The sequence below is a fragment of the Scardinius erythrophthalmus genome (genome assembly GCF_964197995.2).
Source record: "Scardinius erythrophthalmus genome assembly, chromosome: 22".
Classification (NCBI taxonomy): domain Eukaryota; kingdom Metazoa; phylum Chordata; class Actinopteri; order Cypriniformes; family Leuciscidae; genus Scardinius; species Scardinius erythrophthalmus.
The window spans coordinates 23591628-23618799 of record NC_138242.1 but is presented as its reverse complement, the minus strand read 5'-3'; the positions used below and the strand labels follow the sequence as shown (position 1 = coordinate 23618799).

Here is a 27172-nt window from a genome sequence, read left to right as displayed (position 1 = left end):
GCACCCTTGTGTTAATGAGTACAAAAGACTTTAAAGAAACTTTTAAGTCTGAGGTCAAAGTTTTATGTTGTCAAATCTTTTATTAATGCATTTCTCTCTTTGCTGCTCTTTTGCATTGAATCATTTGTAGAATTGTCATAACAAATGTCAATATTCATTGTACAGACTCGATGCTCAATGCTGCTTGAAATGCTAACACAGAAATGGTTACTACTACTAGTTTTGAACCGATTCATTTGAATCAATTTGAACTTACAGAAATGAATCAAACTTGCAACCTCTTCTACTGAAGGGGAAAAACAAACATGCATTATTTCATTAGTTTTTAGTTTTTATGGTTTCATGTACAAATCTATACTATTATAAAATAATATATTATGAATGTTTGATATATCATCCAGCCTAGTGACTACTGTTGATGTATATATGGCACTGTTTTGCAAGATTTCTGCTGTTCACTATTTGCAGTTGACCTTAATTATATTGGTTTTCTAGTCACACAATATTATCTGTGACTGGAAATCTAGATTTCCATGCAGGGCCTGACTTTTTAGCTGTCAGATATGCCTATGCAGTTTTGTTTATCATTGCTCACTAAAAATCTCCTCATCCTCATTTGGCTTGTCTGCATCCCACACACACTCAGTGGTCTTGACACTTGTCCTTGCCCACTTCGAATTCCCATGTACCCTTCCAAATCAATTGTCTAATTTGGCTTTCTCTCGCAGCATCTGTGAGTGTACTCTCCTTCATTTTAACTGCTGTCTTTTCAACTATCTACAGTCTGTATCCAGCATTCATGGCAGCTGTCCCTCTGTCATAAGACATTATGACTGTCACCTTTGATCTTCACACAGTGCCAAATAGTCAAATCTTGTCCAAACTGGACTTCAAGTGCACACTTTATGTCTGTTTTCATTTGTTCTTATCTAGATTGCTTTTCTGTTTGTTTGTCCTTACTTCGTGCCTTTCAAGAGTGTGCAGCGGTCTGAAATTTAATCTTTAGTTCTCCAGTGTCCATACAGGAACTATGCCATTTTTCAGAGCAAAGTCTTTATGACAATTCATCTATCAATGTCATGACTTTCTCTACCCTATTCATAGTGACCTACTTTCAGGTGTTCCTTACTGCTTGCTGCAAAACATACTTGACAGCATTTTACCCCCACCAAGGTCTTCTGTATCTGGGTAAATAGACTCCTGTTTTCCATGCCACTTTACAATCCATGTATCCATGATACAAAGAATACCCTTGTCCATCAACCCTCTCTGCCCCATGACAGCCATCTGTTTGTCTGTGTGTATGTGGGATGGTGTTTGTAATTGACTTTTAGGTCTCCGGAGGGTCTTGAAGAGTCATTATGGCACACTGAATCCCACACAAGGGCCCTGGTAGTTTACACACTTCCCTCCAGGCATCATATTCTGTGTCATACTCCAGCACGTTTGTTGTACACACCTCCTGTCCTTCCTGCCATTTTCTGCCTCCAAACATAAGCACACGTCTGCCCCCTGTTGCGGTCAAACCATAGCAGAAGCGGTCATTCAGTAGGGGCTTTAAACGGGTCCACAGGTCTTGCTCAGGACTGTAGCGTTCAATGTCACAGAAGGGCTCATACATTCCCAAAAAGGTGTAAATTCTTCCCCTCACTGTTGCCATCTGGTGGCCGAATCTGGCAATGGACATGTTACAACATCTCTTCCAGGCATCCCCCTCAACAGAATTCAAAAACAACACATCTTTGCTGCTCTCTGGGTTGTTTATATGAATGCCACCGGAGATGTAGATTCCTGTTCCAATAGTGGCACAGGCGTGTCCATGAACTGAATTTGGTAGGGATACACCACTGCGCCAGCAGCCTTCACTCATATTGTACCTTTCCACAGATGACAAAGCAGGCTCACCCTTCTCGCCCCGTCCACCAATAGCAAAAATAACACCTTCCATCACACAGCAGGCAAACTGTGCCCTCTTCTGCAAGAGTGGTTCCATCTCCTCCCACTGCTCAAACCGTGGGTCATAGCGCCACACCTGGTCAGTGACAGTCATCACAGCACTCTTCTCGTTCTCCTCATCCACCTGCACCACCTCACCACCTAGTACAAATAAGAAGTTCCCAACAACGCATACTCCCTGGTGCTGTATCTTATTTGGTAGGGATGCTGAAAGTGGCTGGAATTTCTTGCTGCGAGGTTCGTAGGTTAGGATCTGATTCTGAGGTCTGTTTGCTTCTGGTCCTCCCCCTATCAGAAGAATCTTGTTGCTTATGGATCTTAGGCTGGTGTGGACACTTTGAAGTAGAGGTTGTAAGGGACCCTGAAGGTGGTAGTTAAGCGCTTTCTGCACTACGCTGCGGATGAAGGGTGTACGTAGTGCAGGTTTAAGTGCACTAAGTTGAGACAGCTCTTCAGATGGCACCAAACCAAATCGGATCCTACTGATCAATGCATTACTTTGCAGGGCAGATTGTGGGTTGCACTCTAGCCAGTCCAAAACCAGATGTAGAAGTTCTGTCTCCTTCACTCCTGGCATCTCCTCAGCTACAAGCACCTCTTGCAGAGAATCAAGGTTTAACTCCATTATCTCAGTCTTGAATTCCTCAGTTGCAAGTATTCTGCACATGTTTCTGGCAATGAAAGAGTTGCTGTCATTGAAGGCTTCAGAAAGGCCATAGCATGCTGCTGTGTTAGCAAAAAAGCAGCAATTGTCAGGAGCAATGCTCTCTGAGATGTACTGAGAACAAAGATCCACAGCATGGGTGATCTGAAGATAGCGGGCAGCCTGCAGTGTGACCTCCAAAGTGGAGGGTGACAGTGAGATCCATGAGGTGTAGATGAAGTCCAGTATCTGCTCCAGGCCCAGAGATGACAGGGCTGGCAAGCTGATAGTGTGAGTACTGGATTCCAGAGTGTAGTCTTGGAACATAGACCAGAAGTAGTCACTGGAACAGGCTAGTAAAGTGCGATGAGCAGGGAACTCCACACCTTCCGCCTCCAAAACAACATCACACATTCGACCCTCCAGACGCAAGCTCTGGTACCGAGACAGAACACCTTCTCCATGAGTGCTGCTGAGCATCAGATAATAATTCATCACTAGGAGAAGAAGGAAGAAAGATAAGGAAGACCAGGGTCAAGAACAGGTGAGTTAGAGAGAGAAAGGAAGGGAAAGAGGCAGAGGTGGCTAGGTCGTCTTGCTCCTGCAAAAGTCATCAAAAGTAAAGAAGACAGCAGGAAGAAAAGGTCCGCCGCACCAGCCGCGTCTGTTGGGATGTGGTCCATGACTTCTGCAGGCATCAAATGCGTAAAGGGGAGGGTCAACCATTGCTCCTCCACCCAGTGGGCAGCCTCCAAACCTCTTGCCTCAACAAGATAAGCATGTGTTTTCTACCAGATCTCTAAAAGGGAGGGGGGAATGGATGGGCAGACATTTTGGGGCCACAAGGGGTAAACACAGCCTCGAGCTAGTTGCCCTTTCCCTTGAGGTAGATGGCAACACAGAAAGCAGGAGGGATCATGCTGGGGGTTTATTATGATATGCAGATCTGAAGTCATCCCTTGATAAATACAGGAGTTAGTCAGCACTGTGGATTTCAGTCTGTCGCCACCAGAAGCCATATCTCACCAAGGTGACAGGAATAGAAACTCAGAGTTTATCAAAAGGACAGCCAGGACACAGTCTAGCCCCCCACCCCCACCCCCACCCCCACCCCCAAGAGAAAGGATTGGCAGTGAGAATCCCGTCTATAAGAACCATAAGGAGATTGTTCAGACAATGTCAGGAAGGCACAAAGATAAAAAAAAGACAATAACATTTGTTTTAGAACCACAGAGATGCTGATGAGTGAGGTTGATTTATAGACTTGTATTTGTGTGTAAGTGTGATCCACAGCAAAAAGGAAACATCCCACCCTCGTGAACATCGTTCCCGTCATTCTCCCTGAATAGCTACTGGCTCAAAGCTGGGATGGGGCAGCATCAGGCCAGGTTGCAGAGGGGTATTAAGTATAAGAGCGAGGGGTGATTATGATAGAGCTTCTCGTATCATTCTCACACCCTCTCCTCATAATCACACTGGTTTCTCCTCTGTCTAGCACAATGCTATGTATTGTATTGCAAATGCTTGACAGTGGAGAAACATCTATCAAGGTAATTGGTAACTCGAGTCATTTGTGAATTCACTATCACTCAAGTGCAGCTGCAATAAGGTCATGATGAATCATGATGTGTTTGTGTGCTATGTGTCTCAAGGAAGTGATTTTGTAGACACTGTTTGTACTGCCAAATCCTGCGCATACCTTACAACCCCTTCGGATTCTCGCTTAAAATGAATAATTGGCCTTTTAGGGACCTTGGCATGTCTTTACACTCTGCATCAGCCGATATATATTTAAATGCACCAAACAACTGCCATGGTTTAAATTAGATGCATTAACTATGCCACACTTTTTATATTTCGTCAACAAAACCAGACTCCGCTTCATTGCATGCTTTAAGGTCTTTTGCAGGATCATACTCTCTTCCACCACTGCAAAATCTATAAATACAATTTATGATAAACTGTTTTACACCTGATGGGTTTATTGGTGCATTTAATTGCATATACAGATGATTTATGTGTCTAGGCACTTCGTGAGTGTGTTTGTGTTCTCTGGTGACCCTTCAGTCAAGAAATGAGTGGCTGTAGACCTGAGTGGCTTTCTAAATATAACTATCTGTTCTTCCTGTTAGGGATTTTGTTTGGCTCTGGTGGTCATGGTGAACTATTTTAATAATAACTGGTGAGCATAAAGCTTTAGGTAAGAAAATCCTTTTAATTAACAAACATTTTATTTTGCGGTGAGAAGTTTTAGAACTACAGACTCGCTCTCTCTTCGCATTGCATTATGGGTAATGAGGGCATTATGAAGGCTTAGTTAATTAGTTGGACAGCTGATCACTCTGTCTGTGTTCCAGGCACCTCTGCCAGATGCTTAATCCTGAATTATTCCATTCCATATCCACATGAATGATAGGTCCTGTTCCACCATTGTACTCATGTCTTTTGTAGTGTTTGTGGCCATTTCTTTGCTCTCCTAGGTGAAATGTTGGACATGCCGTTATTTAGTACTACTATTTTCCATTTTATGTGCCATTTTAGAATAAAAGCAAGTCTTCAAAACTATGAAACTACAAATTAAAATGTGCAAATTATGCTAAATAAAGATTCTTCAAAGTCGCCACCCTTAATCTAGATGAGGTGCATCCTGGGAAGCTTTTTCAAAAGGCTTGAATGTATTTCCATGTACGCTGAATACTTGTTGGTTGTTTGTCTTTCACTTCGCAATCCCATTAATTTCACAAAACTTTGTCTTTAATCCATTTGTATTTGTATGGTGCTTTTCACAATACACATTGTTTCAAAGCAAACTTACAGAAAATAGAGCCTTACAAATGAAAGAAATACATATGTAGACACAATTAATCTGCATTGTACGTTTCCCAGCTTTTGACTAATAGCTCCTAATGCAACTTACTCTGATCTAAGGAGCGATACAAACTTTAATAAGGACACTTTCACCCAAAGGTCATGACACCTGCTGCTAGTAAACTACAGATTACAGATCACTGTAGAACACACAACAGAACAGACACACATGATGTGATTTACAAGCGAGAAGATGAGCATCTTTGCACTGTTAAACTGATCTCGGTTTATGTACATAGCAAACTGATAGTGCAGCATTTGAAATCCAGTTCTATTTGTTCAAGGATAACAAGTGTTGGCTTCCTCCTACGGGTTTGCTCTTGGAGAGAACGTGAAATCATGTTTTATTATGCAACAGCCTACTCATGTACTGCAACACACAAGAACAAAGCCATAGATGAAGAAAAAGTAGGGAGCGAAAACAAGCCTGCAGCTTGGCTGTCAATCGTAGGAAAATTAATCAAATGAAATGCATGATTTTCTGATGAATTAATACAATTTGACGCAATTATTTGCATAATAATCACTCTAGATGTAAAATGTATCAAGAACATTGATTTTATGGTGTCATGTTTTAACAAGTTTAGACAGAATCTGGCTGAAGAATAGAGGAATTTTAAGATGAATCAATCAGCCTTCAGTCATATATTCTGTTTCATGACTCATTGATGGTAGTAGGAGAATACAGAACTACTATAAAATCAAACTTAAAGGGATAGTTCACTAAATGACAATCTTCATTTTGGGTAAACTATCCCTTTAAGTTAAGCACACAGAACATTTTTAAACACAAAATACAGAATACGATGCTGGGTGGTTTAAACAGTGATGACCTATTTTTTGACAGACAAAACCATGGTTCAGAGCTTTGAATTGCTCAGTTCCCATCAGTCTTTGCTTCGATAGAATCCACCCCCTTTCTTCATTCTCAGGTCAGTTGGTAGTGTCATCATTAAGGCTTGCCAATGATTCCTTTGCGATTGATTTTGTGTTAAATACATGAATCTGATTGGATGGAGACCGTAACCAAAGCCTTGGATAAAATGGGGGTGGAGTCACCTGTTAAAATGAGAATTGGTTATATAGGTTTACAAGCAATAAAAACATGGTATGATCTCAAGGTTGTTTGCTTGGCAAAATTTATTTTTAATTCTGCCACACATGTAGTGGGTCACAAACAGTGCATGTTTTGCTCTATAATAGGAAGGTCTTGTGAGGCATGCTGGGACTGCACAACAGACTGACTTTCACTGCCCCACTGATCTGTGGAGTATTAATAGAGCCTGATTCACCATCAGACCCTCACACACTCAAAAACAGCGACTCACACACTCCAGCATGCATGCTAACACACGTGCAAACTGCTTTTACAGCTACTGACACCATGTGGTCATTTGTGTGAACAGCATGGGGCCTTTCTGAATGATTTCAGTGTGGCGCGTTTAGAAAACCGATTGCTCTTGTGTTCTTGCTTCTTTGTGTGTGTGTGTGTGTGTGTGTGTGTGTGTGTGTGTGTGTGTGTGTGTGTGTGTGTGTGTGTGTGTGTGTAGCAGTGTGCACGCATAAGATTGAAAAGAACCAACAATGTTACAATGTTTGACTAACCAAAAATGGTAGACGGGGAAAATGGGTGTGAGTGTGTATATTTGACTGTCAGATTTACCTGTGTTGTTTAGTCTTTGGTGACCCATTTGAGTTCACTTTTTACATTCTGGATCTCGGAGAGGTTCACGGCGGGTCCCGGTAGTTTCACGGCACCAGGCAGGGGCTTTTTCTCCTCTGGAGTGACTGGGGATGGCTATGAAACCAACAGTTGTGGGAGATATTACTGAGTGGCCCTCACAAAAACTCTCAAGAATGAGTTTGTCATATTTTACCATACCACATACCACATATTTTACTATTTTAGGGCCAAAAGGTGATAGTAATATTATTTCATTAGTCATTAGACTATGTTTTCAGATGTTTTTAGCGCAATTTTCCACCGGACAAAATTGCGCTTGTTAACTCATGATTTCTGTTCTGTGCGTCTGTGCGCACCAATCTTGCACTTCTATCTACTCCTCAACCAGACCACCTAGAGACTTCGGGTTTTCGCCATTATGTTAAGGAAGGTCTAATCTCGGGAACGCACAAAAAAAAAATCCAGGAAAAGATTTACTATCTCTTAGTGTTGTGATCCCATGAGGTGAGAAAATTGCGCTAAAACACTTACCGAGTTTTTATTACTTGTTTTGTAATTCTTTTTTTTTTCTTGTAATTAATTAACATACTACCATAATGTATGATATAATATAATGATATATTTTAAAAATATAATGTATATTTTGCAATGTAATGTATAAATACAACCATATATATGCATATTTCCCCATATAGACATATTCTATCAAATAAACATTTAAATAGTTTATTAGTAATTGTATATATGTAATATATATATATATATATTATTATTTTTGCTAATGATGCTTCTCATCAACGTAAATACTATCATGAAGTACTAATAAATGCTTTTTAAATAATATATGCTTAATACATTTTATGTATTTATATAATACAGAGCAGAGTATGCTTATTTTTCATAATAAATGTAAATGGGGCAAAAATATGTTTTTTTCTTTCTTTCTTTCGTTCTTTCTTTCTCTTTACGTAGGAATTACTTAATTGTGTAAGTGTGTGCTTGTTTCCAGCAGAATCTGACCTCCTCTGTGTCTACTGTATCTTCTCTCCTCTTCACAGGATGTCCCGCCCCAGGACGCAGAGCCCCCATTGGAATATTAAGGTTGGCCTTTGAGACAGACAAGAAAATGCATTGAGACAGTTACCATCGCTGCTATCCCCTCACAGGGACACTGCTCATTTACTCCTGTAACCACACTACAATACCAAAGTCATTTAAGCTCATGTAATATTGTGTAGTTGTCGAAACCAAACCTTTCCACAAAACCTGCTGGACGTGTCTTCCTGCTGGAGTTTGTATTTCATAAAGAGCAAAGTGCCTGTATGGAAATGAGCTGCTGGCAACAGATAAAACAGTGAGATGACAGACATCTCTCTGTTTGCTGAAGCCCGAAGCAGACAGCCTGTTTTTTTTGTCTGGTCTTTATTAAATGCGTCTAAACGCAGCATGAAAACGAAATTCCAAATGTGTTTACAAATTTACACTAGGAAGAAACCCTGAAAGGATCAGGATTCTTGCCACATTTCTTCTCATACATACTTTTTAGCATGTTTGTCTTAGCCATTCCATTATTTGTGGGTGAATCTCACGGAAACCAGGTCACATAAGAAATTCAGTTTTGCATAAATAGCATTATTTCCATGACAATTAAACACATTTCCCCCCAAATTCTTATTATCATTATCCAACTGTCATTCTTAATTTTATATTAATATAATTATAAATATAATTTAAAATTAATATATTTTATTTGCACTATGGTTGTGAGAATTTAGAGGGGAAACGTTTAATTATTATAATAAAAAATAATGTCACAATGCAAAATTGGCTCTTCAATTTCCACATACACTCTTAGAACAACCCTAGGATTCTTGACTTAAAGAACGCTTTATGCTAAAAAGGTTCAATCTTAAAGGATTGCATAATACTTTTATGTTTAATTTTCAAGTGCACTTTTTAATCCCTAAAATTTTATTAAAAACAAAATGAATTTATTAAAACTAAATCCATAAAAAGATCCCATGATGGGAACCACTAAAAATAACCTTTTCTTCTAAGAGTGTAGTCACACAAGGTGAGACACTCAAGGTTCAATTTACATTGCATTTCGTGTTTCGATTAGAGCATGTGAGATCCCTCGACCAATCGCAGACGCCCCTAAAGAGTAGACTTCACTCCAGTTTTGCATGTATTTCATGGTCCAGTACATCAAACCCTTGCATTTGTTCTACTCTACTCTACATATTGGCTGTTTTAGGCTGTACAGTAGTGACCATGTGTCTCTGCATGCATGACCTCTCTTCCTTCTGTCTGTGTTCTCTAATGTATCCTGTATCCTGAATCTTGTGTATTTTTGGGCTTTTTATGGATTTGTGTGTATATGGAGAGTTTTTATGGAAAGATAAAGGTGTCTATTTTTGGCTGAAGTGTTCAGTGTCTGTAAAAATTGTCTCTACACTGTGGTGAACTGTTATAAGAGTGTCTACGTTATCGCTCCTAGCTAGACATATACGTGTGTGTGTGTGTGTGTGTGTGTGTGTGTGTGTGTGTGTGTGTGTGTGTGTGTGTGTGTGTGTGTGTGTGTGTGTGTGTGTGTGTGTGTGTGAACACTGGATTTCTGCATAAATTGGTCATAACGTGATCTGATCGCATCAACTGTCACATCAATAGACAAACAGTCTGCTTAAATTACAAACACATTCTTACATATTTATTGAACACAAAAGAACGTTTGATGAAGGTTTATGCTGCCTCCTAAGGATGTACAGTACAACTAGATATCACAAATCATTTTTTAATTGTTTTCACAGTGTGCTCCATAAAGACATGACAAGATATATTTTTGTTGTTTGTTTAAGCAGACTTTGTTGAAGATCATATCACATTTTTAACCACTTTATGCAGAAATGTAAATTCACAGGGTTCGCTTTTTTTTTTTTTTAACTGTATCAAAAGTGAAAAGGCTATAAGGATTTCAGTTAAAGTGTACAAGTCTATTTTTATATAAATTGTTTCTGTTTGGATAAGAAAGGTTTCCTACCAAGACAAAAAGCTGGACGCACATCAACAACATGCAGTAATGCATTTCATTTACTTGTCAATGGTCTTGTGTGCACTGTAATGCATTGTACATTGAAATGTGTTTTTACAGTTATAACTCAGTGTTCAAAATAAGAGACTGGCTTTTCAGATTAAAATATGTTGGGTTGACACGTTTGAGTCTTTTTCAGCAAAGAAAAGCTCCATTTTGTGCCACTAACATCAACACAAAAGCTCACTAACTATTCTTAAATTATGTGCAAACAAAAAAACACACACACCATTTACTCACCTGCAGGGCTTTGACATTGGTCGACGGCTGTTTAGACATTCTGTGCAGTTGTGTCCGCGTTTCTGCTGTAAAAAAGACAGGGATAGACTGAATGCATTGATCAGATGGATAGACTGGCCTGCTGTGGGTTTGAATACATGTATTTTGTCCGGGGAAAAGTAAAGCCCCCCTGCGGCTCTCAGGTGCCCGTGGATAGTCTTTCAGTTGCTTAGTGACTCCTGCAGTGAGGAGCAGGTAGCAGCTCTTACCCCTGAATCATTTATGTTAACATGGAGAGAACAGGGCTGGGATAACACACACCTACACACACGGTATACTGGATTTGGAACATGAGGTGGAATATGTACTGATGTTGTAAATTAATATATGCATAACGCCATAGTTCAGCATGAATTTTGGATGGACATTTGAGGTGTATTGCTCAGTGGCTGCTCATTTGGTCCAGTTTTACAGACAAGGCTTAAGTCTTGTCCCGGACTATAATGCATGTTTGAGCTGTTTTAACTGAAAGCAACTTGCACTGACATACTTATCTTAAAATATGTCAGTGCTATTGTTTTGTCTCAAGATGCACACCAGTAATGTTTTTTTTCTAAGGAATGTTTATAAAAGCTATACTAAAATGTTCTAATTTAACTAAGGCCTAATCCTGGCTTAATCTAAACCCTGTCTGTGAAACCGGCCTTAATTGCATACTTTCATATTTTGGCGGATTTGAGCATAGTTTATGACAATGTTGAGAACTCTTTCAAAAACAATTTGAAAAAAAAAAAAGTTTAAGCAAAAGTTTCAGTTGATCCTACCTTTACCTTTGTTTTCACAAAAAAAAGCATCTGAAAATGTCAGGCTATATTTTACTTTAAAAGGTTACTGCTAAATTTTCAACAACAAAAAAAGAAAGAAAGAAAAAGATCTGTCCACCCCAGCTTCAAAAGAATCAAGGGACATTGATGAACCACCATAGGGGGGACATAATATTCAAATTAGTGGTTAACAAATAGCCTATCAATGGATATTTATCATGTTTTTGGACAATATATTGATTCAGACAGCATATCAGTCAGTTTCAGTATCAGCATTAACTGAACATTAAAGAATTGAAGATCAAAAATGCCTAACATCCTTAGGATGTAGAAAATAAAAAAATATTTTCATAAACAATGACGTGCATTATTATTATAATTCTATACTGATTAACATAATAATGATGCAAGGCAATGAAAAGGCCTACAAATGACCCATGGGGAACTCTCTAGAAATTTGAAGAGATTACATTTACATACTAGGCAACACAGACCGACACGGAAACAAACACATTTCGCCATCATTTCAAACAGAGCAGATTGAAGGTTGAATCACTCTAATTTGGTGTTTCCGAAAGGAAGCTGTTCAGAAATATGTAAAATCATCCAGTGACCTAATGAACACAGCTGTAGGCAGATGAGCTTTGATTATGTGCTTGCGGGGAGCTTTCTGCCCATAATTTGCTCGGTTATTCTGCTGATGGAACGTCCCGCTGAAAACACCTGGCATATCTCCAGTGAACTATACAGCCATCATAATGCATTCGCAATATATCAAATCTTTCAACGTCTCCCTCCTTCTCTAACTTAACATGGATCTTATTGGGGCAGCTCAACCAAATCAGGGCTCACAGAGAGGTTTGCAACCTTAGCAACCGTGTTGTTTGCACATCAACAGCGGTGCATTAGGACTTTAAGTAGTCAGCGTTGAGCTAAATTTACCTTTTAAAGAGCAGCAAGCACTACGGCAGCTGTCTGACACTGCTCCAAAATACCCTCCTTAAAGGGATACTTCACCCAAAAAAAAAAAAAAATCTGTCATCATTTACTCCCCCTCATGTTATTCCAAACCTGTACGAGTTTCTTTTGTTCTGCTGAGCACAAAAGAAGATATTTTGAAGAATATGGGTAACCAAACAGTTGATGGGCATCATTGACTTCCATAGTAATTATTTCCCATGCAATGGAAGTCAATAGGGCCCATCAACTGTTTGGTTGCCCATATTCTTCAAAATATCTTCTTTTGTGTTCAGCAGAATGAAGAAATGCATGGAACAACTTGAGGGGGAGTAAATGATGACCGAGTTTCCATTTTTGGGTGAACTGTGTCTTTAAACTCCTCAGTGTTCAAAATAGCAATCAAAAATCAAATTAAAGATACTGTCAATATCAAAAAAACATCTAATTACAGCATAAAACTTGGATCAAACCACCTAGACTAAGACTAGAACAGAAGGTTCTACATTTTTATTTTTGGTTCCTAGATTTGGATCCTAGATCAATTTAACCTCCTACAGGATCACAAACCAGCCCACCAGATACCGGAATCTCACACTGAATAATGCATTTCCAAAAACTCCCACAATGCCTCACAGGCACAATTTATTTGCATTGCTGGAAACCTCCCAGAAGTTCTAGACCTTTCCAACCTGTCTGACAAAAATTCTCTCCATCTTGTATTTTTCAAAACGAAATGTGTATTTGACACTGCGATGTCCAACTCTGGTGTTGAGCTGTTTTTTCAACAGATTAATTGAATTTAACATTCGGAATAACACTGTTTATTATGGAAATCATCAAACGTCATCACAGCCCTATGCTTAGATGAGATGTCTACTGCAGGAAAACCACAAGATAGACAAAAAAAAGTAAAATTTACATGCATATCATCAAAGAATGCTAATGCTTATGTAAAGGCAGTTACAGTTTACAGTTAAACCTGCCTGTTGTTCCATAGTGTGTTACAAAGGCCGGATCCTGCCAGAGGCCTGAGTCACTATCACAGACTTAATCATATTTCAGAAACAAGTCCCCACAAACAAAAAATATATGCATCCTTATGTAATTAGTAAGAAAAGTGAGAGTAGGCTACTTTTAGAGAAAGATAGAAGAAGTCCTCCAAAAGCTAGAAGTCCAAGTTGTTTTGATTTAAACAAATGTTATTGGTCTCATTATATCATCATTTCACTATATTGCATAATTTACCTTAAGTAAGCCCATCCCCTATATTCATTGTGACCTTTAGTACCGTTATAGTTTCACACACATACAGTACACATGAACACACACATCTTCCCTCTGCCCTAAAAAAAAAGTTGCATACCTGCTGCCGTAACAGTAAACCACTGTTCCCTGTTTTGAGACAGACAGGACAAATGCCGATCTATCTTTCTCTCTCTCTCTCTCTCTCTCTTCTGTCTCTCTTTTCAGACTAAAGCAGTCTTGACTTCTGTGGTCTACGGTTCTGGTTCTGTTCAACACCTCTGTCTCTCTTTCCCTCACTCCAGGCTGTAGAGGAGCAGGGGATTCCGTTCATATCTGGGATTTGTTCACACTATAAATAGTAGTGTGATACACAGAGGGGACCTGCTTTCTGTCCACCCTGACTGTTCGCTAAAGACAGCCTAGTACACATGTATGCCCCATCAAAAGCCCCATTCACAGTCCTGTCACTATATACACACACAGTGTGGTCCTAAAGTCCGAGAAATGTGAGAATCTGGGATTTAAAATATATTTAAACATGGTTATAAAGTTTTGGAAAAGAATATTAATAAGAAATGCTATGCACTATTTCTGCCATCAAGTAGGCTACATTAGTGACATTGGTCATGTGACTCCATCATACAAAGACAATCAGATGTTTTTGCTTCCATTGAAACATAATTTGCCTATTGCATCTTTTTCAAATTATGCTGGAAAAAAATTATTTATTATTTTATATTATTAATAGAAATAATTAAACTTGCCAAGGATCAATAATATATAAAGTTATATAAAATATACATTTTTTACATCTTACATACATTGCATATATTGTGTGTGTGTATACTGTAATATATATATATATATATATATATATATATATACAGTACATACACACAAGTAAACAAATAAAATAAACTAGCCTAAAATAAATGACATAATATATAATATTAATATATTATTAATAAAAATATTTTAAACATAAACTTAAATTTAATTATCCACCCATCTAATATTAAGTATATAACATTAATATTAATTTATATTGTTTATTTATATAATATATGCTTATTATATTATTAATAAATACATGAATAGGTATATAGCCTATGATAATATATAGCCTATAAAAAATAAACAACATTGATAGTATATATATATATATATATATATATATATATATATATATATATATATATATATATATATATATATATATATATATCATATTATTTATTTTATATTAAATATACAGTATAAATAAATAAACTTGCCTAGTCATCTCAGGCTTTTCAAACCCCAATGTATATGCACACCAGTACACAGAATAAAAAATTGCCACTGCTTGTTACATTTGCATGTGTAATGTGTACTAGGGTATATTTAGGAGACTATAACCTAGATCAAAATGTCCTCGATATGCCTGAACATAAGAGAGAATGTACAACTTAAAGCTGCAGTACTATATAGCAGATAATGAAGATGGAAGAAAAGAGAGAATTCAGAAATAGTGAACGGTGATAGATGAGTACACTTTGGCTTTGCACGACACAGGACCCTGATATCATGACCCCACTGTGCCCTTACCTGTTCAGCTGCCAGCGTGAGGTCTACACCTCCTCACTGCTTTCTGTTCTGATATGATGCCCAGTCAAAAGCCCTGCCTGTTCTCTGCGAGGTCCTCTTCTGTACTCTTCTACGCAGTCAGAGAATCACTGTGCGACAATACTTATTAAGATCATGACCTAATTTAGGCTCCAGCACGCAGAGCCCAGGGAGACGTCTGATTGGCCCGTGGTTTGACATGACGACCCATTCCCAGTGGTAGCAGCACTTCCAGTTTAGAGGAGTTTCAGATCTTAATCTAGGCTGATTTTAACCCACAACCGGACAGGTATAAACAAACGATGGAAGCCGCACATAATTTCCCTGGAAAATGTATTTTTCTTAAACTTAGTGCTAGCAACACCAAAGTCATGGATTTGGGAGCAGCCGTGGTCTAATGGTTAAAGAGTCAGACTGGTAATCTGAAGATTGTGGGTTTGATTCCCAATACCTGCAGGAAATGACTCAAGGGCACTTGAGCAAGACACCTAACCCCCAATCGCTCTCTGGGCACCACAACAAAAATGGCTGCCCACTGCTCTGAGTATGTGTTTGCAATGTGTGTGTGTTCACTACTCACTGCTCCTAACTTGGATGGGTTAAATGTAGAGGACAAATTTCGACTATGGGTTACTTTGCCTTCACATGTCACTTTCACTTTGAGCGCACTGGTAAAATGTACAGTATATTTTGCATGCACAAGCCACATGAGATAAAAGCGTCTTTCAAATGCATAAATGCGAAATATTATTGCGATAAATGTGTATACTGTACTAAACAAAACATTTGCAAGGGTAAATATCAAACCACAAACATAAAACGGAGAAAATAAGACTATAAAAACATCTTCTGCCCTTACCTGGTGCCACTTAGACTTGGCGTGTGATTCTGCTCACCCAGTTCCTTCAGTGCTGAGTATAAAGCTCTACTGGAGCCACAGCTGATGGGAAAGGTGTCCTCTAGAGACAGCAGAGCTATGCAAATCGTTACCTGAATTCTCCTCCCTACACCTGGCATCACACACTTCCTGCTAATCCTGCCAGTCAGTATACCGTAGGTCAAACATAATAAAATAATTATCAATATGGTTAATCGGACAATCATTTCTTGAGCCTTTTGGAATCTTTTTTAATGTGCATGTAACAATGCAAAGATCCCACTTGAAAGTAGCTAAATGCATGGTTGAACACAATACAAATATTGTTGAAGTTCATTAACAGGTCATTAAAGTTGCGTGTCATATTATAATTAGCAGCACGAGACTGTCCTTTCAGTGTCTGTTGTCTATTTTGCATTAATCCGTCCTTGTGGGCACATGGCATTATGAAGCCAGCGGCCTCCTCTCTTATGTAAGCATAAAAGGCTGCCATAATTGCTGTCTATCTAGAACACCATCTCAGATAATAAATAATTTCATAAAACCTTTAGGAGCCTGAGGGCAGACAAGATCACTCCCACTCAGAAAGGCTTGGTTCCCGGATGGAAAAGTTTGCAGGGTCTTCAACACTTTTGGACCTCTCATTTGTACCCATGTGTTTTACATTCAAAGCCACTGCAGTTTTTCTTTACTGTACACTATAGCCTACAATAACAATAACTTTTAAAGAAAATTTGACCATCTCGTTTGTTGACTGGCATAATTTGCTTAGGTCAACAGTAATGCCTGATACATCTTTATTAAATTGCACATTTAAAGGCAGGTCTTGTGAGTACAACACACACACACACACACACATACACACAGAGAGAGGCCAAATTAGAAAAGTGAAAAGCATGTTTGTTCAGCTGGAAACTAAAGTGTAGTTCACAGATATGTCTATGGTGCAAATGAGATGTGATCTCATGCTTCAGCAAATGCAAATAAAAAAGCACATGTAGTTTTAAGCTGCACTGTGAAGTAGCGATGCGATGCCTGATCCCTAAACGAGTCGGTTTTTGTGTTGGATCTTTCAAATTAATTAGTTGAAGCAGTTCACAAAATTCTTGCTTTCCTTTTTGGTGCTAGCCTACTACCTGACTTGTCCCGTCTTTAAAGCCCACCCTAATACTGGAGACTGGGGAGACAGAATGCATCCACGAATAGGACTAAACAATTTATTCAATAGGACCAAATCATATCGACTCTCAATGCATCAAACTCACCGACGCATTAATTGAAACAAGAACCGACATGTATTGGTAATGTTGAGAACCTATGAGAGTGCTGATACTTGCATTTGCAATTTGAAGTTATGAAATTTTGACTGAAGAAGGGATAAAATGTTACGTTTACGAAAATTAGACTCATGTACAACTTAAGTAGCCTGTACTTTAGGCTTAATAGTCGAACAAATAAAATCATACTGGAAATGTGTTTAGGCAGATTTATCAACACACTCGGATTTTAGTAGGCTATATTTATTTAGGCCTACGTAGCTAAATGTAGGCACCATTAACATTGTTATTAGCCCTATTTAAATAACTTTGTTTTATGACCTGAATCGCAAAAAATACACTAGGATCCTTATTGATGAAACTTAAAAGCGCTATTAAGTAAAAGCATCACTGAATCATTTTAAACAGTGTGTTCGAAAGAACCGATTCTTTCGAAATTCCCATCGCGCTCGATTGCTCTGTGACTGTAAGCCACTTATATGCTCTGACAAAAGTAAACAGTCTGAGTCGATTAGCAATCCTGCGTAATGCACGCAAACGCGGAAGCGACGTGTTCCACTGGGGTTTTGTTCACCGTGCATGTGTGCTTGACAGTCGGAATTTTGCGATCGGTTGTCTCTGGAATTTGACGTTCTTGAGACGCATGCAGCCCGGTGTGCCATGATTCCCATAGCGGTGGTGGTGTGTGTGATGGGCGGGTGGTGTACCGTGTATCTGGCGGACACGCTGCTGCGGGTAGGCGGATCTCACCACTCACTCTTTAACTTGAGCTAACGAAAGAGAGTAAATTCCCCATCCCCTGCTTAAACAATGGGATCGATCATAATTGATCCTTTGTAATGCGAATGTTATTAATTTGTCAAGAACATTAGATGATAAGAGCGGCTTCTTTACCAATGTAAAGAAGTACAAATGTATGTTGGTATGTTATGGCAGTAATACCAAGGTAAAGGATTATTGCAATATTTATGTACCATTGTATTTACGTACATCTACAAAAAAAAAAAAAAAAGTTAAACATTTTGGACATTTTACCACGATACTGGCATGTTTTGATATGTGCCATGTTTTTTAGGCATTGGATTGAACCGTGTTCGTGGTACTACCATGTTTTACCTTTAAGTAGCATATAAAATACCAGTATAATTTTATTTACATTGTATATCTCAAAGTACCATTGTATCAACATCTGATTTATTACTTTAACACAGCATAACTGTACCTAGTTTTCTTAAGGATACATAAAAGTAGTTACTCTCACTAATGCTGTAATTTAAGTATAAAATGGCAGACATAACTTTGTATGTTTTAAATGAGATCTCATATTATTGTACAGTAGCAACAATAAATGTAGCAACTACTGTATTCCTTTTGGCATAAACTATTGTACTACCTTTTTAAAAATCTTTACAGATGATTTTAAAACCCTATCCCATCCTAACTAACCATTTTTTTTTTTTCTGTTTCACCTTCAGTCGTCCAGTTCAGTGAAGAGCCGCTATGAATCGTGGTTATCCAAGAACGGATTCACTCTCTCCCCCTTCCATATCAAATGGCACACAAGCATCTTCAACCGTCTGTTTGCCAGATGTGCTCATCTAAACCCTCGCTTTCTGTACATCTGGTATGAGTTTTGGCATTACCGTCCTCAAATCAGTTATTTTGCATGTTTAGATGACAGTGATGCTTATCCTGAGCTCTTTAACCTTTATTGCTGTATTATACAAAGCTGTCAGTATTTTGTTTCTGTGATTCTGAATGGAAGAAACGTGGATCATGTCATTTACATTTTCTGATGTAATAACATCATATGTACTATAAAACATCTTGCTCTGTCTTGGTTTCCAATGGTGTGGCTGTTGACGCATTAAATCCACTTTGATGATATTTATTTAAATTTTTTGAGGACTTACAGCTTTAGTTATTAAAAAAATCCTAAGCTGCTTATGATGAGAGCAGTGGTTACAGCAAGGCATTATGGGTACCCCCCACACACACACACACACCAACATATCCACAATCACTCTCCTTTTGTTGCTCTATCATCATAGAAAATCCAGAATTTAGAATCTTATTTCAGCTTGTGTATATATATATATATATATGTATGTATTGCACATCTGTTTCAGGTTCAGTGCTGGTATGGTGTTTGGTGTTCTGGCGATGTTTGGATCTGTGGTTCTCCTGAGCCAAACGTTGCTGCAGACTTTGAGTCAGATGTTGGCAGAGACGCCAGAGGGGTCCCACGAACAGATCTTGCAAGTGGTGGTGAGTGCACAAGAGGTCTTTAGGAATTAGAATGCGATGTTGGTGCATTTCTTTGAGCAGTGATGACAGTGTGAACCGTCTTCCGGTCATTCCTCATCATTCCGGTCATGTCTTTTGTTGTATTATCAGGTGCCTGGTGTGAACCTTCCTGTCAGTCAACTGGCCTATTTTTTCATCGCTATCTTGGTCAGTGGAGTCATACATGAGTTTGGCCATGGGGTGGCAGCACTGAGGTAAAGGTGCAGCATCGAACATTTTAACACTTACGTATCCCAAATTTAGCCAGGATAAGATAAAGAATTTAAACTTAAGAACTTTTAAAGCTTTATGCAATTTCGTTTATTACACAGCAGCTTTAAAATGAAAAGGTGCCCTAATGGAGCAAAAATAAGCAATAATGAATCTTTAGATTTTTGCATAAATGCAAATATTTTAGTCACTAAGGTTAAGTCTATTGGTTGTTTATAGTGTCTCAGTTTCTAGGAAGATTACTTGTGCATTAAACTTAGTTTACATGCACATTTGTGAAAGAAAAGAGACACTGTAAAGGATTGTCAGATGTTTCGGGTCTCAAACTCAAATCTCACCCCATTTGTGAAGTTTTTGTGTAATTTAAGCAAAGTGTTAGTTCCTAGGCTTGTGCCATTATAATGCTGGTTATACCTGAAAAAATATCTTTATGTTCTGTTGGAAAAAAGCTCGTTTTAGTTTCTTTCTGCGTGTTCTTCTCAGGGAGCAGGTGAGGTTGAATGGTTTTGGCATGTTCATGTTTGTGGTTTATCCTGGAGCGTTTGTGGACCTCTTCACCACACACCTGAACCTCATTTCTCCAGTCCAGCAGCTCAGAATATTCTGCGCCGGTGAGACTTTTTAAAACAGGCACGATGACTTTTCGCGAGCACAATGCCACAAACCTTGCATATGCAGTTCATAAAACTTTGTTTTTTGTTCTTATTCCTCTAGCAACCTTTATAAAAGTATAACATTTCCCACTTTGTCTTTGTGTAGGTGTGTGGCACAACTTCATGCTGTGTGTTGTGGCCCTCAACTTCCTGTTCCTGCTGCCCATCTTGCTGTTCCCCTTGTATTACACTGGAGCAGGGGCGCTAGTCACTGAGGTGGTGGAGGTCAGCTCACCTTTCATCTTTAAGTTTTATGTTTCGGTTGTGTCCTTAGTGTCTGAGATGAGTTTTTTTGTACAGGGTTCCCCATCCAGTGGACCCCGTGGGCTGTTTCTAGGAGATCTGATTACCCAGCTGGAGGACTGCACTGTTAAGGGAGTGCAGGACTGGCACAACTGCATTCCGCATCTATCCCATAATCCTCAGACTGGCTACTGTGTTCAAACTACCAAACTGCAGCACAGCTGGATGGCAGGAAGAGGTACTGACCTGCCATATACACTACCGTTCAAAAGTTTGTGGTCTGATTTATTTTTTTTTTTTAAGAAATTAATGCTTTTATTCAGCAAATATGTATTAAATTGATAAAAATTGCCATAAAGACATTTATAATGATGTTCATTTGAGCCTTTTGTTTATCAATGAATTCTGAAAAAAAAATGCATCATAATTTCCACAAACATATTAAGCTGCACAACTGTTTTCAACATTGGTAATAATCAGCATATTACAATTGGATCATGTGACGCTGAAGACTGGAGTAATGATGCTGAAAATTCAGCTTTGCATCACAGGAATAAATGACATTTTTAAAATATCCTCAAATAGAAGTTATTTTTAATTGGAATAATGTTTCATAATATTTCGGTTTTACTGGATTTTAATTGTTTTAAATCTTTAAATGCACAAGAGATAAACATAAAAAATCTTACTGACCCCAAACTATTTTAAATGGTGGTGTAATTAGATTAGCTGTTTAAGTTAATATTACAAATATTTGTTAGCTCATTCTGATTTTTCTTCCACTCAGCATACAAACGCCTCGATGGCACTATGGAGTGCTGTGGGAACAACAGCCTGACAGACCTCTGCTTCTCTTACAGTAATAACGTGGAGAGCAAATTGGTAAGATGGACACTGAAATGCTCCTGGGTATTTTATTCAAATTAGAACTGTTATAAAACTTATATTGAGATTCTGTTTGCTCCTATTAATATCAGCAATAAAAACTATATTGCAGTGTCAGATAATGGCACCTCATTGCTAAACACAGGGAATGACTATTAAAACTGAATATGAATGTTCCTCCTGTTGCTTTGCATGGCTATAATATCTGAAAATGAAAACAGATCTATTTTTGCATTACTGACATTCGCACTTACGCTTTATATCTCACAAGAGGAAGGGGGAAAAACAATTCTTGCCATCTCATTCTTGGTATTTTTGACACTTTAAACTATTGCTGTTTTTCTCCTGCTAGTTCGCCTGCCTGCCGGTCAGAAAAACCATTGAAGCGAGTCGTACATGTCGTACCAACACAGACTGTCAAACGGACTTCATCCCAAGCTTGTGTTTAATCCCATCTCTGGAGAACCAGACCAGACTGATCCGGGTCAAACACCCACCACAAACAGACATGCTGTTTGTTGGCTACCCTTCACACCTACAGTACTCGGGTCAGACGTATTCTATTCTATTCTATTCTATTCTATTCTATTCTATTCAGTTTTATGCAAAAGTTCTTGTATATAAACGCGATCATTTCTTTATTTTTAGTGAGTCTCACCAACTTTGTTCCTCGTTTGGGCTTTCTTCATCCAGACCTGCCTGTCATGCTGGAAACTTTCTGCAAGTATCCTTTCCACACAGTCAGTATTTACATTACATCACTCTTAAAGACTTATCCTTTGTTGAGTTTGTTTAGTCTATAAATCACAGTTATGGTTCCTGGTTCATTTTGTAATCTGTAGGGGTGCAACGGATCGCAGTTGATCTATACAGACCAGGCTCCACAGTTCGGCACGCATGTGATGTGCGGATTAACTGCTAAATTTAACCATCATAGAGTGGAAGTTCATAATTTGGACGTGTTTTGTCTTGGCAATTTACAAATTCAAACAATTTTAAACGTGGACGAAGAGGCGAAAATCGGGATTAATGTGTTATCTTTGTGCGCAGCTGCACACACTCGAAATACGCGCATGCAGAGAGAGAGGCGCATGTTTCAGATAACGCTCGAACAACGATTCGATTCCTCTTACGCGCTTCTTTGCCCTTGAACGGACACACAAAATCATGTCTAATTACCCGTCTCGGCAAGTTTTCTCTCGGTTACGTCATAAGTGAACAGTTGAGATAGAAACCGGATGTCTGTCAGCTTTTTCGGTCCGTGCATTCGGTTTTAAAGTGACGGCAGACACCTAATATTCCTACAGTTGTCATTAATGTTAATAAAACAACAAAATGCAGCTTTAACAAAGATGGAACTATATTTTATTTCTACAGTGAACAAATAAAAATTATTATTATTAATTTCTGTACCTGAACACATTCATCTCTGCTTGTAATTTGTGTATTTGTTCTTATTTTATTACTGACTGTTCACTTGTTTCTAATAATGTTTGAATGTTATCAGTTAGGCTAGTAGTTTTTGATGTGGTATCGAGGAACTTCAAGTCAACTTTAAAGGGTTAGTTCACCCAAAAATGAAAATTCTGTCAGTAATTACTCACCCTCATGTTGTTCCAACCGCGTAAGACCTTCGTTCATCTTCGGAACACAAATTAAGATATTTTTGATGAAATCTGAGCCATATCTGAATCCTCCATAGGCTGCTATGGTGTCCGAAACTTGCTGGCCCAGAAAAGTTATTAAAGAGATCGTTAATAATGTCCAAGTGACTACAGTGACTCAATCTTAAGTATATCAAGCGACGAGAATACTTTTTGTGCGCAAAAACAAACAAAAATAACGACTTTATTCCACTTTTCATTTCCTTCTCTCTGGACCTCGTAGTGTTTTTGCGCTGCGCGTCTGTGTACACGTCATCACGCATCACACACATGACTGGCGTCGGCCAGTAGTGAGCCTACGTGGTGACGTGTAACACTGACGCGCTGCGCAAAAACACTACGCAAACCAACTAGAGGTCCAGAGAGAAGGAAATGAATAGTGGAATAAAGTCGTTATTTTTGTTTGTTTTTGCACACAAGAAGTATTCTCGTCGCTTGATATACTTAAGATTGAGTCACTGTAGTCACTTGGACATTATTAACGATCTCTTTAATAACTTTTCTGGGCCAGCAAGTTTCGGACACAATAGCAGCCTATGGAGGATTCAGATATGGCTCAGATTTCATCAAAAATATCTTAATTTGTGTTCCGAAGATGAACGAAGGTCTTACGCGGTTGGAACAAAATGAGGGTGAGTAATTACTGACAGAATTTTCATTTTTGGGTGAACTAACCCTTTAAGTAATAAAGGAAAAGCAAAGTTACGTTCCCACCCCATTTTATTTTTTTTATTTTTTATCGTCCGAACCATAAGTTTTGTGATCCGTTGCACCACTAGTAATCTGAGATAAATAACTCTGTAATGGCTGACTCATTTATACATGTATGTATAGCCTTAACTTCTTGTGTGTTGAGATACCTGGTGTCATTGTCTGGGGCTCTGGCGGTGGTAAACGCTGTTCCTTGCTTTGCTCTGGACGGCCAGTGGATGCTCACAGCGTTCCTAGAAGCTACGTTGAGCTCTGTGATCCCAGAGAGGAACAACCGAGAGCTGATTGGCTTTTTTTTTCTGCTGGGGGGCAGTGCCCTTCTAGCGGCCAATGTAGCTCTGGGCCTGTGGATGGTCACTGCACGGTAACATTTAGCCATCTCCTCCAGTCAAACTGTTTGGGGGAAATGCTTACCGAAGACCCTTCTTGAACTCATGGAGGAAACGACTGGGTGGTTTTACCTTTGCTGGTACTTGTCAGGTTTTCCCACCCTGAGAGTGCAACCAGAGGGGCAAGAGTGCTGCTGTACCCGAGAAAACTCTTAATCGATTGGTTTGAATGGCTCCGATAGAAACAAGCAGTAAAAATCATCTTGAAGCTGCATGCTTTTACACTGTGACTTAAGGACAGTGCCAATAGTGCCCTCTTTGATAAATACTGTGCATTATCACACCTTGACATAAGTATGTCTACTATATCACGTAAACCCACAAATGAAACTATATCAGCAAACACATGGAGGATTTTGTGGGCATTACTTGCCTGTTTTGCCTCTCTGTCTTCCTGAAGTAATTCAGGTTGATTAGGACACTTTTTTAGGTCCCAATCAACCTGAAATCACCCTATATAGACACACCAAGTATGTGTAGTTTTACGTTGTACCCGCACTGTCAACCCAAACATGCATAAATAAAGCCAAATAAAAGACTTTGACCCAATAAGGAAATTTGTGAAGAAGGAAAAAACATAAGATAATGAAATGAGTGTACATTCAGCAATTTTACAGACACATAAGTAACCTAAAATAAGTAGTGACACGATTACTGATAGTATCAGTAACTGAAAACATTGCTGTTGCGTGATGCTTCATCCACACCACTAGGTTTCAGTATAGAGTCCAAGATGGTTGCCATTTGCTAGCATAGTATAGCATCAACAATCTAAATTGAAATGCATACAGGGTGAGAAAAATATACATTTGTAAATATGACTAGCCACAGCATGAAACTGCACAAATAAACATACTACTGCAGTATTATTGAACTTGAAAGAGTAGCTTTAGTTGCTTAGTCAGCGATTGAATGGTTAATGGTTTATTTTAAGCAAAGTTATAAGCTCTGCCACAGCTGTGAACTGTGAAAATGTTCTCTTATACACATGACAAGAGAAACCTATTGCTAAACATGCTCAAATGTGCATGGGAAGCGTTCATATTGTATATGATCTGTATGCTGTGAATATTTTCCCCAACAACAATTAGCCAGACTGCACTAAACTTGTTTTTAATGTACTTTCTGCTTTTTTTCTTATATATATATTTTAATTTGTTGTCTTTGTTCACCTTCATGACCCATTGTACATGCGTTTATAAAATTAATTTACATGATTCTTCCTGTGTCATTGACTTATTTGTTTACAAAGAGGTCAGTGCGGCTCTGAACATATTTGGTAAGTCTGATGAACCTTCTTCCCGTCTGAAAACACATGGCAGTTAATAATGAGAATGTTATACTTTTAAACAGAAGGAGAATTAATTATTCTAAGGAAAATTCATCCATGAAAAATTAAAATGGAAGCTTTATAGGACTGGATAAATGATTGCAGAATATTTTCTGCCAGTAGATGCCAGTATTATTCCATCTGATATTGAATTTTTTTTTACCTCGGGAAAAGTGTTTCATCCAAGTGTTGTTGGATCATTTGTCATGATATTATCAACTTCAAGCAAGCCCTGTATCTCTATAATACTGAATGCATTTACATCTTAAAAACATCTTACCACAGTGACTGACAAGAGCCACCAATGAGGTGGGAAATGGTGTGAGGACATCTTGAGAAAAAGGGGATGGAGAGAAGGATCGTGGGTGAAAGGAATCTGTAATAGTCGAGTTGGTGTTGTCAGGACTGTAAGAAAATGAGGATAAAGTTATTTTGTGGCAGTGGAACTGTGATGTCTGGGTGCATCTAATGTCAGGAAAGGTGTGACACAGAGAAGAGTTTAGTACATTTGTTGGCTGATGGACACTGCTACTTTGTGTGTGTGTGTGTGTGTGTGTGTGTGTGTGTGTGTGTGTGTGTGTGTGTGTGTATGTGTGTGTGTGTGTGTGTGTGTGTGTGTGTGTCTTCATGTTTTCATTCTCAAGGACATCAGTATGTGGATTGCTCTCAAAGTTGGTGGCTGTCAGTCAGCTAATGGCTACAGCATGTCTCTTTTCCCTCGCTGCAAAGCTATATGGGAAAACGATAGCAATTATGTGGTCAGTTTGACCATTTATCATCTCAAGTGTATTTGAAGTTGCATAACTGTGAGTTGTTGTTTTTTTTCATGCTTCACTTTTCACATTGCTCATAGTTTATGGCCCATTTTATGGGAATCTTGGCCTTTTCATCTTTGTTGGACAACCTTCATGATCTGCTTAATGTCAGAAATGAATCTATTATTTGTTGTGAATAAGAAGTGGTCAATTAGAGGCTTGAGAAATGTTCTGTTAAACGATGACTGTCTAATATTAAAAGCAATCTTTGAGAAAGGGACAGAAGTTCATGGGTCAAGCTGCAGTTTTCCCTTAAGTCCTTTATGCACAAGCATTCAGTTTTTCTGACTTCAGTTCGTATCTGAAACACATGGCATCCGATCATACAGTAGGTCAGTTCTGGTTCTGAAGATTTACATGAACCCTGCCGTCTCATGACCTCTATGATTTTGTTAAGTGTTTCCTGATGGAGGTGTAGAGCACATCCGTCCATCAGTTTATCCAAGGTTTTCCTGTGAGGGTTGCATCTTTTAGCTTTGTACTGCTATAATTAGCTTTCATTGTGCGTGTTTCTGAGGTTTTTTTTAGGGTTTTCTCCAAAGAAGGGTGTGTTGACGCTAAATTTGGGATGTGCCCCATGGGAAGGCGGAGGACTGTATGTCTGTACTATTTCAGAGTGAAAAATAATTACACATGGATGTGGTTGTGCGTAGGGAGACCAGACTCCTCCCCTCTTACCGTCACCCAGAGAGCCTTGGGGCTGTTTATATGTGTGT

The 27172-nt window shown here is 38.7% G+C and overlaps 3 protein-coding genes across 4 annotated transcripts; 1 reads left to right on the top strand and 2 right to left on the bottom strand.

The window, feature by feature from the left end:
* Positions 1-70: 70 nt before the first annotated feature.
* On the bottom strand, positions 71-3336 carry klhl34 (kelch-like family member 34). The gene has a single exon (XM_081352006.1). It carries the CDS (start codon positions 3092-3094, stop codon positions 1331-1333), a length of 1764 nt encoding a protein of 587 aa, XP_081208132.1. The 5' UTR covers positions 3095-3336; the 3' UTR covers positions 71-1330.
* A 2010-nt stretch (positions 3337-5346) lies between these two features.
* smpx (small muscle protein X-linked) lies at positions 5347-15237 on the bottom strand. 2 transcript variants are annotated; one of them, XM_081353376.1, is made up of 5 exons: positions 15078-15237; positions 10483-10547; positions 8172-8258; positions 7131-7265; positions 5347-6526 (listed from the first exon to the last, which is right to left on the bottom strand). In XM_081353376.1, the coding sequence occupies exons 2-4, from the start codon at positions 10519-10521 to the stop codon at positions 7140-7142; spliced, it is 252 nt and encodes an 83-aa protein (XP_081209502.1). In that variant the 5' UTR covers positions 10522-10547; positions 15078-15237; the 3' UTR covers positions 5347-6526; positions 7131-7139. The 2 variants fall into 2 exon arrangements, with proteins under 2 accessions (XP_081209502.1, XP_081209501.1); XM_081353375.1 differs by lacking the exon at positions 15078-15237 and adding an exon at positions 13609-13916.
* A 2516-nt stretch (positions 15238-17753) lies between these two features.
* Positions 17754-25531, top strand: mbtps2 (membrane-bound transcription factor peptidase, site 2). The gene is made up of 11 exons (XM_081352594.1): positions 17754-17984; positions 18725-18873; positions 19379-19517; positions 19647-19750; positions 20250-20377; positions 20526-20644; positions 20720-20900; positions 21450-21544; positions 21900-22095; positions 22196-22271; positions 24068-25531. Exons 1-11 carry the CDS (start codon positions 17910-17912, stop codon positions 24288-24290), a joined length of 1485 nt encoding a protein of 494 aa, XP_081208720.1. The 5' UTR covers positions 17754-17909; the 3' UTR covers positions 24291-25531.
* The last annotated feature ends 1641 nt before the right edge of the window (positions 25532-27172 follow it).